General features: G+C 35.6%; 1 protein-coding gene across 3 annotated transcripts in view; it reads left to right on the plus strand.

Moving 5' to 3' along the window:
- The window catches only part of DIAPH2 (diaphanous related formin 2), a 941,635-nt gene that overhangs the window by 433,605 nt on the left and 490,807 nt on the right, over positions 1 to 17,223 (plus strand). For all 3 annotated transcript variants that reach the window (XM_061409121.1, XM_061409122.1, XM_061409123.1), the window contains one exon: positions 6,696 to 6,797. In XM_061409121.1, the coding sequence (XP_061265105.1) occupies positions 6,696 to 6,797 (102 nt within the window). The remainder of the gene's footprint in view (positions 1 to 6,695; positions 6,798 to 17,223) is intronic.

The raw sequence follows: 17,223 nt of genomic DNA on the forward strand, positions 1-17,223 counted from the left end.
TATGGCAAGATACAGAAACATGTTTTACTTTCTTTGTCTCCCTCCCCCCCCCCTTTTTTTTTTTAACATGCTTGATTTTCGGAATAACCAAGCACTCAGACATATGAGGGGATAGGTAGGCCAGGCCTGGAGACATATCCAAGAAGCAGCTATTGCACTCACAATCACTTTGATCCTTTCCAAAATGCAAGCTTTCCTACTGGGCCTAGCCTGATTGCATAATACACGCTTCTCTTCCTTTAGGTAGGACAGGGGCTTCCCCAGTGGTTCAGCAGTAAAGAATCTGCCTGCATTGCAGGAGATGCAGGTTCAATTTCTGGATCCGGAAGATCCCATGGAGTAGGAAATGGCAACCCACTCCAGCATTCTTGCCTGGAAAATTCCCCGGACAGAGGAGCCTGACATGCTACAGTCCATAGAGTCGTAAAGAGTTGAACACGACTGAAGCGACTTAGCATGGATCTTCCAGGAGGCCTAAAAATATGGACTTCCAACTGACTCCAAGGACTGTCCACATTATTCTTAAACTGTGCATTGAACATTTTTCTCTCTTGACATACTTTTAAAGATAAGTGAAGGAGCATAGAGGCAAATGAGTATTGCTATCTCTCCTCTTTCTTCTAACCCTCCTTCCTCTTCTATTCAGGACTTGAGGGACATGAAAACATTGTTAATGTCTTATCTTATGCTCCATTTTTTAGTATTTATGGAAAAATACTGAAGTGTCTTCAGGTATTGGCTATGATGGCCACTTGAAACATGGTTTCTAGATGTAGTAGGTTCATTAAGCAAGAAGTCCTATAACATAGGCTGTATCTACCACACACTGAGAGGGTTTTATTCTAAACATTATTTGTAAATAGAATGTACTAAACACTGGCAGCTGTATCAGCTTATAACTCAGTCTGAAGACCGTATCCAGAATCAGAATACATGTAAGCCCATTGAATGTGTTAATTATTTCATATAGCTGAACAGAGAAAGAAAAGAAATGTCACCTGCCAGGGAGCCTGCAGTGTAAAGATGACTTGACAGGTTATCTGCAGCTGGAAGAGAAGCAAAATAACAAGTTTCACATTCAGAGCTAAAATCCTATTATAGGCTTGATTCATTCTATAATAGTTATTTTCACAGGTAAAACTTAAAATTGAGATGGAGAGTTGAAAATATGCAGAGATGATATTTTTAATAATGGTAACAACATTTTTAATCTTTCTAATTGAATTTCCCTGTAGGGAAAATTATAAAAGTTACCATTCTGATTCTTTGTTTTCCTTAATAACATACTTCACAAAAAATCCTATTAACAGAGAAAAAATTTTGAAAAACAATTTATATACATCAGAAATATTCTAGAAAAGTAGAAATAACACCTTGATATTTACTTACCTTTCCATTCTATTAAAAAAATATTAATGAGACGTAGTAGCTGGGCTTAATTTCATTTGATGTTTATATTGCTATATCAATATTGATTTTTCTTTTAGGTCAAATGACATGATATTGTAAATCTTTGGACTAATCAGTACACAGCGGGTGCGATTGCAGGCATAGAGCTTAGTGGAAATGCAAAATTAGTGGGATGAGAGTAAAGATAAATAGAGACCAAAGAGGACTTAAAAGTAGATTGAGATACAGCTGTTTTCCATGGGACATATAAGGTTATATATTGCCTACTCTTTTTTTTTTTTTAAATTTGGAAACAGTTATACAGTGTAATATCTAACCCTTTTTTAAATATACAGTTTACCTGGTGTTAAGTATATTTAAATTGTGTTTCAATCGTCACCACTATTTCCAGAAATTTTTCATTATCCCACACAGAAATTCTATCCTTTTAAGCAGTAACTTCCCATTGCCCTCTGCCCCCAGCTCCTGGTAACATCTTTTCTATTGTGTCTAAGAATCTATTCTAGATCAGTGGGTTCATACAGTGTTTGTCTTTTTTTGTCTATCTTATTTCACTAACCCTAAAATTCTCAAGATTCATCAGTGTTTTAGCGTGGATCAAAGCCTCCTTTTTCTAGTGAATAATATTTTGTTGTATGTATATATCATATTTATCAATATATCCGTTGATGGAAAAGTAGGTTGTTTCTGCCTTCTCACTATTGAATAACAATGGTAGCATTGTGTACACATAACTGTTTGAGATGCTGTTTTCAGTTCTTTTTGTTACATAACCAAGATGGAATTGTGGGATTATACGGTTAATTCCGTTTTTAATTTCTAAGAAACCACCAAGCTGTTTTCCACAGTGCTGATGCCATTTTACATTCTAACCAGCAATGCGTAAGGGTTCCTATTTTAATACCTCCTTACCAAGAGTTTTTATTTCCCACTTTTTGGACAGTAGCCTTTCTAGTGGGCATTGTAAAAATGGTATCTCATTATAGGTGCTTAAAAAAATGCTATTGTAAATGGAATTGTTTTCTTAATTTCCTTTCAGATTATAGTGCACAGAAATACAACTGATTTTTGCATGCTGACTAAGTATCCTGAAACTTTGCTGAATTCATTTATTAGCTCTTTCAGGTTTTTTTTGTTGGATTATTTAGTGTTTTCTTCATATAAAATCATCATCTGTAAAGAGAGACAATTGTTTTTAATTTTCTAATTTGAATGCCTTTTATTTCTCTTTCTTATCTAATTGCTCTGGTTAGTGCTATGATGCATAGATGTGTTGTAAGCATTCATCCTTGCCTTGTTCCTGTTCTTAACAGATATAATTTCAGTCTTTTATCATTGAGTATATTATCTGTGACATCTTTTTATATTGTCTTTATCATTTTGTGAAAGTTTGCTTTTATTCCTTGTTTAAAGAGCATTTTTTTCCTCACAAATATGTGTTGGATTTTATCAAATGCTTTTAATGTATTAGTTGAAATGATTATGTGAGATGTTTTCCCTGTATTCTATTAATGTGGCATATTACATTGGTTTATTTTATTTTTTTTGGACAAAGAGAAATAAACACTATTTTTAAACATTCTACAAAATAGGATGTTTACTCATTGGATGATATAAATCTGCATTACTGAGGTTTCACATCACAAAAGAATTAGAGACCACGCGATTTTAGCTTAGCGAGATTCCTTCTTATGCTTTTTTTCTGTATTTGTTAGGTTGAATGAGTTTAAGTGGCAAAGAAAAAAAGTGCAAAAACTTTGCATAATTTTCCTACTCAAAATATAATTAAGTCACAATAATTAAAGTTTTGGCTTGCTTGTTTTTTTGTAATATATATATATATATATATATATATATTATTGAAGTTTAGTTCACTTACAATGTTTCAGGTGCACAGCAAATTGATTCAGTTATCCAAATACACATATATTATTTTTGAAATTATTTTCTATCATAGGTTATTGCAAGACATTGACTATTGTTCCCTATGCTATACAATAAACCTTTGTTGCTTGTTGTATTTCTATTTTTTAATTAGAAGTCTAGCATTCTATTCATACTAAGTCAAAGTAGAATCAAAATGTCATAATTTTTTTAGTTAGGCAAAAAATCATAAGTTTTCTAAAATATATATATTATACATAGTTTATATACATATACAAAAGCTTTTCTACTTACACTTGATCTTTAAGGCTTGAAAAAGAACATCATAAAAACGAGAGAGATGGATAAATTGGAGAACATAAACTAAGTGAAATGGGAGCACTGAATATAAAATAGAAAAAGTGAAACAAACTAGATAAAAGTAAAAGATCATCATATTTTTATATGTTGAATCACCCCTACATTCCAACTATTATTTTAGATCTGTATATTTCTTTCTTCAACTCTGTCAGTTTTACTTCATGTATTTTGGGTCTCGGTTCTTTTATAGGAATATGTTCATAACAATTATATCTTCTTGATGGGTTGAAACTTTTATTAATATATAATATCCTTGTCTCTTGTGACCTTTTATGATTTGAAGTGACAATTTTAATTTGACAATAATATCGATACCTCACTTTTTTTTTTTGGCTACTATATACATGCCATATTTTTTCCCATTCTTTTGCTTTCAATCACTTTGTATCTTTTTATTGAAAGCATGTAGACTGCATATAGTAGTATGTTTATTTATTTGCTTGTTTTATTGAGGTATAATTGATACATAATTTTGTTTACTGCCCTTTAATTTCTGCTTGTAGGGCCTCCTTTAGTATTTGGGGACAGAACAGTCTTGCTAGTGATAAATTATCTTTTCTTGTTGCTGTTGTTGTTATTGTTAATTTGGAAATGTCTTAGTTTTTCATTCTTCAGGATGGTTTTTGTGGGTATAAAATTCTTTTTGATAGTCTTTTATTTCAGCACTTATTTTATCCCACTACCTTTTGACTCCAGTGGGAGAAATCATATAATAATCCTATTACTGCTAAGTCACTTCAGTCGTGTCCGACTCTGTTCGACCCCGTAGACGGCAGCCCAGGCTCCTCCATCCATGGGATTTTCCAGGCAAGAGTACTGGAGTGAGGTGCCATTGCCTTCTGTGAATAATCCTATTAAGGATTCCTTAAATGTGACAATTCACATCTCTTGCTGCTTTAAAAATTATCATTTTCTACATTTGACACTTTGATTAGAAAGTGTCTCATAGTTCTTTGATGTCCTGCTTGGAGTTAATGAGCTTCTTGGGTGTGTGTATTTACGTATTTCATCAGATTTGGAAAGTTTTCAATCATTATTTATTCGGATATTTTTTTCTTCCCTTTCTCTTTTGGGAATCCTGTGATATACATGTTGGTATGCTTGGTGTCCCACAGATCCCTCATGCTTTGTTTATTTTTCTTCATTCTTTTATCTTTTTGTTCCTTCAACCTAATAATATCAGTTTCTTTACCTTCACATTCATTGATCGTTTCCTCTGCCTGCCCATATCTAATCGTATAATAAATTTTAAATTTCAGTTATTGATACTTTTCACTTTCAGAATTTCTGTTGGATTCCTTTTTGTAATTTCTATGTCTTTCTTATTCTATTAATAATATTATTTTCCTTTAGTTATTTGTCCATAGTTTACTTTAGCTCATTGATCATCTTTAAAACAGTTTATTTAATATTTTTGATTTATAACTTTAAATTCTGAACTTCTTCGGGAATCATTTCTGTCAAATTCTTTTTTCGCTGCATCGGCAATGCTTTATTGTTTCTTCTCATGCTTTGTAATATTTTTGTTGAGAACTGGAGATTTGAATATATTATAACTTTGGGAATCTAATTATGTCACTCCTTAAAGACAGCTGATTTTTGTTTTCTGAGGATGGTTTTCCTTGTGTGTGGTCACTCTAGTTTGGGTTTCAATATCTCTTCAGTCAGCCAGTGATCTGACAATGCATGCTACGTCACTTCAGTCACTTCTGACTCTTTGTGACCCCATGGATTGTAGCCCGTCAGCCTCCTCTGTCCATGCAGATTCTTCAGGCAAGAATACTGGAGTGGGTTGCCATGCCCTCCTCCTAGGGGACCTTTCTAACCCAGGGATCGTGGCAGGAGGTTCTTTACCATTAGTGCCACCTAGGTCTGACAAAGATTTCCTTAGTTGTTTGGTTCCAAAAGGCATTAGAGGTGTTTCTGCCTGTTTAAATCTTCTAATAGATGCCATTAGGGAAAGCTGCTGCAACCAGAGACTGTTGAAACCAAGGCGAGTATCTGCCAAACCAACCAGAATGCACATCTCTGAATTCTGGAGAACGGGATCCCCATTGCTCCCCCTGGCATCAGCCATTCCCTTTTGCATCTTAGACATTATCCTCACGGTGACAGGAATGGCAATCCAAGAGCCTGATGCGCTACAGTCCATAGGGTCGCAAAGAGTCAGGCACAACTGAGTGACTAACACACATACACATTGTGTGTGTGTGTATATGTGTGCACTTGTTTGTGTGTTTGTGTGTGTATATATATTTAAGTTGTTCTGAAAGATAGTTTTTAAGTGAACTATCTGAAAGATATTGGAAAGATGGTTTTAACAGTTTTGTCTGAAAGATAGTTTTAAATAGGGTTGCACACTTGTCCCTCAGACTCAGTGTTGGACTATGATGTGGCCAACTTTGAGGTGGTAAAGTTGAAACAGCTGGGAAAATGATGTGTTGATTGTAGGGGCAAAAGCTCGGCTTCTTTCTTTGATAATTGTTTGAGGAATTGGAAATCACATAGAAGAACAGAATAGAAAAAAATACAGATATTATAAATAATTGGAGATTATTTTTATAGGCTTGATGTGGTTTGTAAGATTGAAAATGATTCCAAATTTTGCCAATATTGAAGAGTATAGTTGATGATTATTGTTAGTGCACATGAGTAAATTCTACATAGTATTTTTCTGTTTTTTTTTTTTTTAATAGATTGACTAAGTATCATGACAGGAAATAAATCTTAAAATTATGGTATGTGTTTAAGACCTAGAAACATAGTCAATTTTGTAATGTTATTTATTGTCATATGATTTTTTAATTTTACATTTATATACTATAGTGCAGAGAAACCAAACACTTCTATATATTTATTCACATTAAATTGTAGCTGTTTTTTGGTTAAGTTTTTGGGGAGAAGGGGAAGATACACTGGTACTGTGACAGAAGCACAATCAGAAATTTATCCGCTATATTAATCACTTTTATAGTTTTTAATATATCTTTTATAATCCTAATAATGAAATACTAAACTGTTACGCTTTTATTTCCTTTTAGAACCTTGTAAAACATCTTCCTGAGCAGAAGGTACTCAATGAACTAGCAGAGCTGAAGAATGAATATGATGACCTCTGTGAACCTGAACAGTTTGGAGTTGTGGTATGTACCTAGACTAAGGGCCCACAGACTCAGCTTGGAGGTAACACACAACAGAAACGGGGGCGGGGGGAGGGGGAAGACATTTCAATTGCTTATATTTTTATTTTTTTTCCTACTGTATAACTATATAACTTATGTACCATTGGCTGTTGGGGGAAAAAAAACCTTATTACTTATAATATTATTGAAAAATAAAGTTAAGATCTACATTATGAAATACCTCACAACATCTCAGGGATCTTCCTGTATATCAATGCTGATATTAATATTAATATATAAAAAGAACATATTATTGACAATTTTTCCTTCTATTTAGATCTTGCTATTACAATTTGGCTTTTTAATAAAGTTAGGCTTCTTAAGGGTGAAATGGTGAAAACTGTTATAGATAATTAGAAATATTCTAGAGTCTCTTTTGAATGGTATATATTGTATCAGAAAAAAGACAAAAATTTTCAGATTTCCCGTACAGTGTCATTAATTGATTAAAACCATTAAATACACAGTTTCAGCTGGAAATAAAATTTCATAAATACATTTCTTTAGTGTGGTTAAATAACTACTGAAATGAATTATGTTTTCTTATCTCTTTTTCATTGTAAATGGTATAAAATAAGACTAGGTGTAGATTATGTATTAAAACAATAGTTTTATATATGTTTGTATGTGTGTGTGTATATATATATATGTATATATATGTTTCAAGCTTTCCTCAAAACTGCTATTCAAATAATTGACAAAAAGATGGTGGGTATGATGATTTATTTAATTTCCTAGAGAAAAGCTATTTTTGACTCAGTGTTCAATTCAAGTTTGGTCCCATATAAAATAAACAGTTCTATTACAGCTTTCAGTTTTACCCTGGCTCTCTGACCATTTTCCGTCTGCATACTAAGACTTCTAAAAATTACCGTTGCACTTAATAGTCAAATACTCTGCTTCATTCAAAATATTTTATAACCTCTTTAATAGTAATACATTTGATTTGATGTGATTTGCTACTCTACAATTTTAAAATCCTGTTTAAAATCAAAATGTGATAGAACAGAGAACATTCCTTTTGAACATATGCAATAACTGCTCACCCATATTTAGAGTTTATTAGTTCTCAGATATTGGAGAAGGCGATAGCACCCCACTCCAGACTCTTGCCTGGAAAATCCCATGGACAGAGGAGCCTGGGCTGCAGTCCATGGGGTCGCAAAGAGTTGGACACGACTGAGCGACTTCCCTTTCACTTTTCACTTTCCTGCATTGGAGAAGGAAATGGCAACCCATTCTAGTGTTCTTGCCTGGAGAAGCCCAGGGATGGGGGAGCCTGGTAGGCTGCCGTCTATGGGGTCGCACAGAGTCGGACACGACTGAAGCAACTTAGCAGCAGCAGTTCTCAGATATATCACTGCATATGCCATCATAATCAACAAAAGAGTCTGAAATGCAGTACTTGGATGCAATCTCAAGAACGACAGAATGATCTCTGTTCATTTCCAAGGCAGACCATTCAGTATCACAGTAATCCACGTCTATGCCCCAACCAGGAATGCTGAAGAAGCTGAAGTTGAACGGTTCTATGAAGACCTACAAAACCTTTTAGAACTAACACCCAAAAAAGATGTCCTTTTCATTATAGGGGACTGGAATGCAAAAGTAGGAAGTCAAGAAACACCTGGAGTAACAGGCAAATTTGGCCTTGGAATATGGAATGAAGCAGGGCAAAGACTAATAGAGTTTTGCAAAGAAAATGCACTGGTCATAACAAACACCCTCTTCCAACAACACAAGAGAAGACTCTACACATGGACATCACCAGATGGTCAACACTGAAATCAGATTGATTATATTCTTTGCAGCCAAAGATGGAGAAGCTCTATACAGTCAGCAAAAACAAGACTGGGAGCAGACTGTGACTCAGACCATGAACTCTTTATTGCCAAATTCAGACTTAAATTGAAGAAAGTAGGGAAAACCACTAGACCATTCAGGTATGACCTAAATCAAATCCCTTATGATTGTACAGTGGAAGTGAGAAATAGATTTAAGGGCCTAGATCTGATAGATAGAGTGCCTGATGAACTATGGATGGAGGTTCATGACATTGTACAGGAGACAGGGATAAAGACCATCCCCATGGAAAAGAAATGCAAAAAAGCAAAATGGCTGTCTGAGGAGGCCTTACAAATAGCTGTGAAGAGAAGAGAAGCAAAAAGCAAAGGAGAAAGGGAAAGATATAAGCATCTGAATGCAGAGTTACAAAGAATAGCAAGAAAAGATAAGAAAGCCTTCCTCAGCGATCAATGTAAAGAAATAGAGGAAAACAACAGAATGGGAAAGACTAGAGATCTCTTCAAGAAAATTAGAGATACCAAAGGAACATTTCATGCAAAGATGGGCTCGATAAAGGACAGAAATGGTAAGGACCTAACAGAAGCAGTAGATATTAAGAAGAGGTGGCAAGAATACACAGAAGAACTGTACAAAAAAGATCTTCACGACCAAGACAATCACGATGGTGTGATCACTCATCTAAAGCCAGACATCCTGGAATGTGAAGTCAAGTGGGCCTTAGAAAGCATCCCTATGAACAAAGCTAGTGGAGGTGATGGAATTCCAGGTGAGCTATTTCAAATCCTAAAAGATGAGGCTGTGAAAGTGCTGCACTCAATATGCCAGCACATTTGGAAAACTCAGCAGTGGCCACAGGACTGGAAAAGGTCCGTTTTCATTCCAATTCCAAAGAAAGGCAATGCCAAAGAATGCTCAAACTACCGCACAATTGCACTCATCTCACATGCTAGTAAAGTAATGCTCAAAATTCTCCAAGCCAGGCTTCAGCAATACATGAACCGTGAACTTCCAGATGTTCAAGCTGGTTTTAGAAAAAAGGGAGGAACCATAGGTCAAATTGCCAACATCTGCTGGATCATCAAAAAAGCAAGAGAATTCCAGAAAAACATTTATTTCTGCTTTGTTGACTATGCCAAAGCCTTTGACTGTGTGGATCACCACAAACTGTGGAAAATTCTGAAAGAGATGGGAATACCAGACCACCTGATCTGCCTCTTGAGAAACCTATATGCAGGTCAGGAAGCAACAGTTAGAACTGGACATGGAACAATAGACTGGTTCCAAATAGGAAAAGGAGTACGTCAAGGCTGTATATTGTCACCCTGCTTATTTAACTTATATGCAGAGTGCATCATGAGAAATGCTGGACTGGAAGAAACACAAACTGGAATCAAGATTGCTGGGAGAAAAATCAGTAACCTCAGATACACAGATGATACCACCCTTATGGCAGAAAGTGAAGAGGAACTAAAAAGGCTCTTGATGAAAATGAAAGTGGAGAGTGAAAAAGTGGCTTAAAGCTCAACATTCAGAAAATGAAGATCATGGCATCTGGTCCCATCACTTCATGGGAAATAGATGGAGAAACAGTGGAAACAGTGTCAGACTTTATTTTTTGGGCTCCAAAATCACTGCAGATGGTGACTGCAGCCATGAAATTAAAAGACGCTTACTCCTTGGAAGCAAAGTTATGACCAACCTAGATAGCATATTGAAAAGCAGAGACATTACTTTGCCAACAAATGTCCGTCTAGTCAAGGCTATGGTTTTTCCAGTCGTCATGTATGGATGTGAGTGTTGGACTGTGAAGAAGGCTTAGCGCCAAAGAATTTATGCTTTTGAACTGTGGTGTTGGAGAAGACTCCTGCGAGTCCCTTGGACTGCAAGGAGATCCAACCAGTTTATTCTGAAGGCGATCAGCCCTGGGATTACTTTTGTAGGAATGATGCTAGAGCTGAAACTCCAGTACTTTGGCCACCTCATGTGGAGAGTTGACTTATTGGAAAAGACTCTGATGCTGGGAGGGATTGGGGGCAGGTCGAGAAGGGGACGACAGAGGATGCGATGGCTGGATGGCATCACTGACTCGATGGACGTGAGTCTGGGTGAACTCCAGGAGTTGGTGATGGACAGGGAGGCCTGGTGTGCTGTGGTTCATGGGGTTGCAAAGAGTTGGACATGACTGAGTGACTGAACTGAACTGAACTGATGGTGATGTAGGAGGGTTCTGTCAAATCCTTGAAAAGCAAATCAGGAATGTATATTTAGGGTGAAATAGAGCATGTATAGGTACCTGAAGAGACTATCTCTCATTTTTGAATTAAGCAAATTAAACTGGCCAGATATTGTTTATTAAGTAGCAATACTTTAACACAACCTTAAATAATAAAATTTTCTAGACCGAAGTCCACACTTAAAACTTAAGCTACTGGAATTCATATTATAATTGAAGCAAGCTTATATACCATCCGAGAATTCAGCTGTGTCATGATGGTTATGAGTTTTACATTAGGTACACTGCAGTTTCTCTGAATCTATTTTTTTCCTGAATGCAGTTTTTCTTGGAAGATGTATTAGTTTGCCAAGCAAGTCCTTAAAGAGGAATATCCTTGGTACTACACTTAGGAAATGAAGTTTGGGGATATAAAGAGCAATATACCTTCCGAACTCAAAGCAAAATAGGAAAGGAAAGAGATTTTGTGTTTATGCATGCAATCATAAATAATTCTGGGGCTGTGAGCATGAAGTCCCCTGGTCCTCTTATTTACTCTCCCCATCCTTAGCTATATGTCTATAGGGAAGTTAGTCAATGACATTTCTAAGTAGTTTATGCTATATAAATTATCTAAGGCAGCATCAGTCAGGATTTGCCTGATCTAAATAAACATTAGATAGTCTCATATCTAGCGAAAAGTTTCTTGAAATAATGATATAACTTAGTCTTTTAACCACATATATAAGCATGTATATCTTGTATATAATAGCCAGTAGATAAGTGCTTATTGAATTTTAAGATAATTATTACAACTAAGTATGAGCCTGAGATTAAAAATAGCATAGTTTATGTCTCAAAGTAAAAATTATGTTCAAATATATTTCTTCAAGTCTATTCTGAAATTAAATTCACTTCTCTGTGGAAATGTCCAAATACTTTTTAATTCTGGAAATATATGGACAGCCTCCATTTAGGACAACTTTGGACATCTATAGAATCCTCCACCCAAATGAGAAAGGTTCCAAACTTGTTGTCTTGCTTTTGCTTTCTTCCGCCATCAAAATTATTAGTTTAGTCTTCTTAAAAATGTATATTCATCGTGTGATTTCTGTATTGAAACCCTTCAGTGTCTGCCAGAGTTTACAGAATAAAATCTGAGCTCCTTCACATTCTCATTGTGCCTCTAACTCTCTGACATTATGTCTCCCTGTTCTCTTTGGCGAATTGAGTGAATTGGTGTCTTTATGACATTTTAGCTTTTACCTTGGTGGGACTCTTATTGCCATTTCAGCAGTTATTTTACTTGTTCTTAATTCAGTGGTCTTTTGTTTTTTCTATAAGGGCTATACCATATCTTACCTGCTTTCTTCAAGTCTTTTCTCCCTCCCCTTACCATTCTTTTCAACCTCAGTTCAGTTCAGTTCAGTCACTCAGTCGTGTCCAACTCTTCGCAACCCCATGAATCACAGCATGCCAGGCCTCCCGGTCCATCACCAACTCCCGGAGTTCACCCAAACTCATGTTCATTGAGTCAGTGATGCCATTCAGCCATCTCATCCTCTGTTGTCCCCTTCTCCTCTTGCCCCCAATCCCTCCCAGCATCAGTCTTTTCCAGTGAGTCAACTCTTCGCATGAGGTGGCCAAAGTACTGGAGTTTCAGCTTTAGCATCATTCCTTCCAAGGAAATCCCAGGGCTGATCTCCTTCAAGATGGACTGGTTGGATCTCCTTGCAGTCCAAGGAACTCTCAAGAGTCTTCTCCAACACCACAGTTCAAAAGCAGCAATTTTTCGGCAGACAACCTAATCTCTTACCAGGGAAATGAGAAAGCAAATAGGTGCTAGAACAGTATCTCTTCTACCCATAGTTGTTGTCTCTACCCATATCTTGTGTTAACCTCCTCTGTCAAACCTCAGAAAAAGGAATAGTTTATTTATTATGACTAATACTATTGTTCTTCTTGTTGTTAATGATAGAAATAAGAATGTATTGAGATGTTACTATGTCCAGTGCCATGCTAGGTGTTTTTACATGTGCTATCTCATGAATTCCTCACAGCCCTATGAGACTGGTATTATTGTTAACTCCATGTTACAGATGAGGATAGTGAGGGCAATGGAGGTTTTGGACCTTGTTCAGTTACAGAGCAGTAGGTACAGAACTTAGTCCCAGGCAGTCTGATGTCATGGACTGTGATTTTAACAACTGTACTGAACTGGTGTGTGCTTATGTGTACATGTATATGAGTGTGTGAAATTGTCTACTATATACTAATATACTTATCTCTGTGTAAGGCATTAATTATCCCCTGCCTACTTTTGTTTTATTTGTCTGTTGCCTCTTCAGTTCCTCAGTCTCCACTCTGCTCTTTTCTTCAGAAATAAGAATCTTCTTAGGTCATTCATTGCCCCAAAATGTATGAATGGATAGCTGGATGGATGGATGAATAAAAAATGCGTCACTGGCCCTAAAGTCCATGATAAATACTGCCCTCTCTTCATCAGTCTCTTTGTTTTCTACTTCCATACCTCTAGTTACTTACTCTTCAGGAAACAGCAATCAGAATGCTTCCTTAAATAATGCGTTGAAACTGATCTAGGAGAGATCATCAATTAACTCCTAATTGCATCTAAAATATACAGTCGATCTACTGACTTCTCTTCTGTGCTGTTACTACTGTAACCCAAGCCAGCATCCTCTTTCCCTTAACCATTACAGTATACTTTTAGCCTGTTTTCTCCACTTATGCTTTTGACCTTTTTCCAAATCAGTCTAGGCACAGCCCTTGATGTGACATTTCTAAAGTACATTTGTGTTGCATCATTATTTATCTGCTTAAAGCATCAGTGTATTGTTTTTTAAATTTACCATGCTCTTTCCTGTCTTTGGACCATTACACACGCTGCTCCCTCTTACTCCCACTCCTGCCTGCCTCTCTCCTGCTTATTCTTTGAGTCTCTGCTTAAATTTTTCTCCCCATTATGTTCTCACTTACTTATTAAGTCTCCCTATTAAATTCTCTCAGAGCACCTTTTTTTTCTTTCCCTTTCCCAAAATTATCATGGTTTTTAATTAAATGTTTAATTGCAAGGTTTTTTATTGAATGACCCCTGCTAGATTACAACTTCTTTAAATGTCTGTATTATATTGATTTAATTCACATGATATACTTACAATGTTTGTTGAATGTATTAGCTTGAATGCAAAATCAAGTGGGCTGTTTTTATTCCTGTCTAATTCTGTATCCATTTGGTACTTGAACGTTGAAAAATTTAGATTCCTTATTGCGTCCTTTTCTTTCTTTGCCTTCTTTAGTGGTAAATACTGTTTCCTAATTTTACTCCTATCACCCTGCCAATGTCCTTTAGAATTTTCTTTATTGTATAACTTCTTGGGTGATAAAAACAAAATCTCATCAGTTAGAGATGTACATATGCCACAATTGCAATTACTCTTGCAATATTAACTAAAATCTCATCAAAAAAAAAAAAAAACAGTAAAACTGGCAAGACTACAGAAGAATCAGGCTTTGAATTTTATGAAAAAAGATAAACTTACCTGAAACAGTGACTGGGCTGCTAAGCTTTCTCTAAACTTTCTTTCCCTCTTTTTTTTTTAATCAGCCATATCATTGGATTTGCTTATTTTCACATGGCATAAATTTAAAAAAAAAAAAAACAAAACAGAAAAAAGAGAGAGAGAAGAAAAAAGAAACAAAAAAAATCTAGGGACCTTTCCTGTATCTAGAGGCAGGTTTCCTGGGAAGAGGGGTATGTTCCTTCCCACACCATCTAGGATAAATAATCCTTTTCTTTAGAAGGGTAGATTGGCTGCATAGCTTCCCACTGACTTGTCCTTCAATCTGCCTCCCACAGAAGTGAATTTCGTACATTATTGTAATTATGTGCTGTACCTGTACTGGGGGGAAAAAACACAGCTCTGAAAACTCTGCCAGTTAGAACCCCCAGCAGGAGCTTTTAGAGTCCTCCCAGTGTGTTTGCAGCTCAGCTGTTCTCAAACCTTAGAGCAATGGAAATTCCCACTTGTCTTGCACTGTGCATGGAGACCCATACTGTGTGTATCTATTAAAGTAACACATCTTCTGAGAAAAAGAAGGCAATAATTAGTTCTCTTAGTAATTGGTACTTTGTTTTTCTGACTTCAAAATTACCCACATTTTTCAATTAAAAACATTCTAAAGCTATAATCTAAGAAAAAGATGTTGAGATAGCCTTGTGCATAAAAAACATTTATAATGAAAAGCAAAGATTATGTGATACTGCTGACAGCACAGTTAATTTTTTTTTCTTTTTCTGCATAAATATGTGAAAGTGGGAGGAGTGGATTTATGCCTGTAGTTGGAACTACAGCTATAAAATCAGTTAGCTTTTTAATTTTTTTTGAAGCCCCCCAAGAGCTTATGAGCTGTATTCAAGATAGCTTAATCAGGTGAAAAGGAAATTCTTAAAAGCTTTTTTTTTTTTTTTCCCCCACACATCATCAAAGGTAGTTAGTTTGGATGGAAGATTGTAACTCTTCTGTTCCATTAATATTAAATCATTATTCAAGTTTGCATATTCATGGGGAAAATTGCATTTTTCTTTATCTGCTTTCATTCAAAGTGTTCAGTGTTTTGCTATGTGATGCCTTGATTGTTTCTATTTTCATTCCTTCTGTAAATATGAATGCTAGCTCTTATGTCTAGATGTACCTTCATTTTTATCTGAAAAAAAAAAAGATGATTTAATAATTGTGAAATCAAGTAAAAGAAAACTCACCATGGTGTGTTCTCAAATCCATGTATTCAGATTCTGGTTCATTTCATTAACTTCTCATAATAATCCACTTTGTGACAGGATGGCTTATTTCCATCAGCTTTTACAATACAATGAGGTAAAATAAAACCGTCTGAAAACTGAATATTCAGATAAAGTCTGTGGATGTCAATTAAATTTTCTATTGATTGATTTTCATTAAATTTTTAAAAAATGAAAAATTAACTCCTTTCCCCTATCCATATATCAGTGATCCTTTAAAATAATAGCCTAGTATCACGAGTGTTCTAATGGCCGTTCTTGGCCTCAGACAGTTGTTAGAATGATGTTTTGAAAATTCTTTATCCATTTCTTAATGTAACTCTTTTGAGCTTCCAGTGTCTCTTGGGGTCGACATTGTTACCAGGTTCTGTTCCAGACTGAAAATGAGTAAATACGTGCTGATGCATAATTTCCACATATCACTCTATTTGAGGAAAATATTCTCTATGAGCACATCATTACTTGTCTGGGATAGAGTCAGTTTTCAAAACCCTGTTTTTCCAAAGTTTCATTTTACAGATTACCAATGACTCTTATCTCTCCTGACATCTAATATACAAACATTTGCCATTGGCTCCATACAGCAGGTGCACCTGTATTGATGATTTTGTCCAGTCTGAGTACTAGGTATACTGCAGAAAGTACAACAGTGAGCAGTAGAGAGCCTACCCTGGAAGGGGTTATGTCTAAAAGAGAATAATAAAATGATTTATTTAACAGGGAATCACAGACGTCCTTGTTTTAAATATTTCCGTGCTTCCAAACATCAGAGTTTAGCTCAGTTTTCAAGTCTGGCTCTCACAACTTTTATAGGAAGATCTTCCTGCTGTCTAACTTAAATTGACACTTCTTTATCGTCACTTCATTATGTCAGCTTTGTTATAGTCACTGATACAGAATTATTCTGTAATTTTAATGTATATTGGGTCCCAAGAGTATTTAGGTATCAGGGGAAACACTTGTGTAACAAATATGTATTTATTACAAATATATCTGTTAATTCCCATGAATCTTTAATATTATTTATTAAAGATATTAGAAGATCACTTATGCTCACATGTGATGGCAGTTGAAAATGAGTTTCTTAGCAGTGAAAAATGAAAGAAAATAGAAATCACCTTAAAAGTGAGTGACACATGACTTCAGGAGTGGCATGGGACTGCTTCCTCCTCCTTCACACATGATTGTTACACTTGGATCTTTTTTTTTTTTTCTCTCTGGAATCTTATGGTAGTTCGGCAGAACATCAGTATTCACCAGTTGCATAGATAGTAAAGTATATAAAATTCAAATTATATTAACAAAATTGTGTCTAACTCTTTGGGGAAATAACCAACTTGTGGCTGCTCTCACTAAAGCTGTCAGTATACTTTTTTTTTTAATATAGTGCAGATCATCTGAAGACATGATAGCTGCTTGATGTGATTTGATAGACAAGTATCTTGTAACACAAATAAATCCCCTACATAATACAACACCTTGGTCAGCATCCCACAGCACTTCAAGGAATGAATTATAAAACAAAGGATGCCAGTCAACTAAAATGCTGC

This window comes from Bos javanicus, chromosome X, assembly GCF_032452875.1.
Source record: "Bos javanicus breed banteng chromosome X, ARS-OSU_banteng_1.0, whole genome shotgun sequence".
In the NCBI taxonomy this organism is placed as follows: Eukaryota; Metazoa; Chordata; class Mammalia; order Artiodactyla; family Bovidae; genus Bos; species Bos javanicus.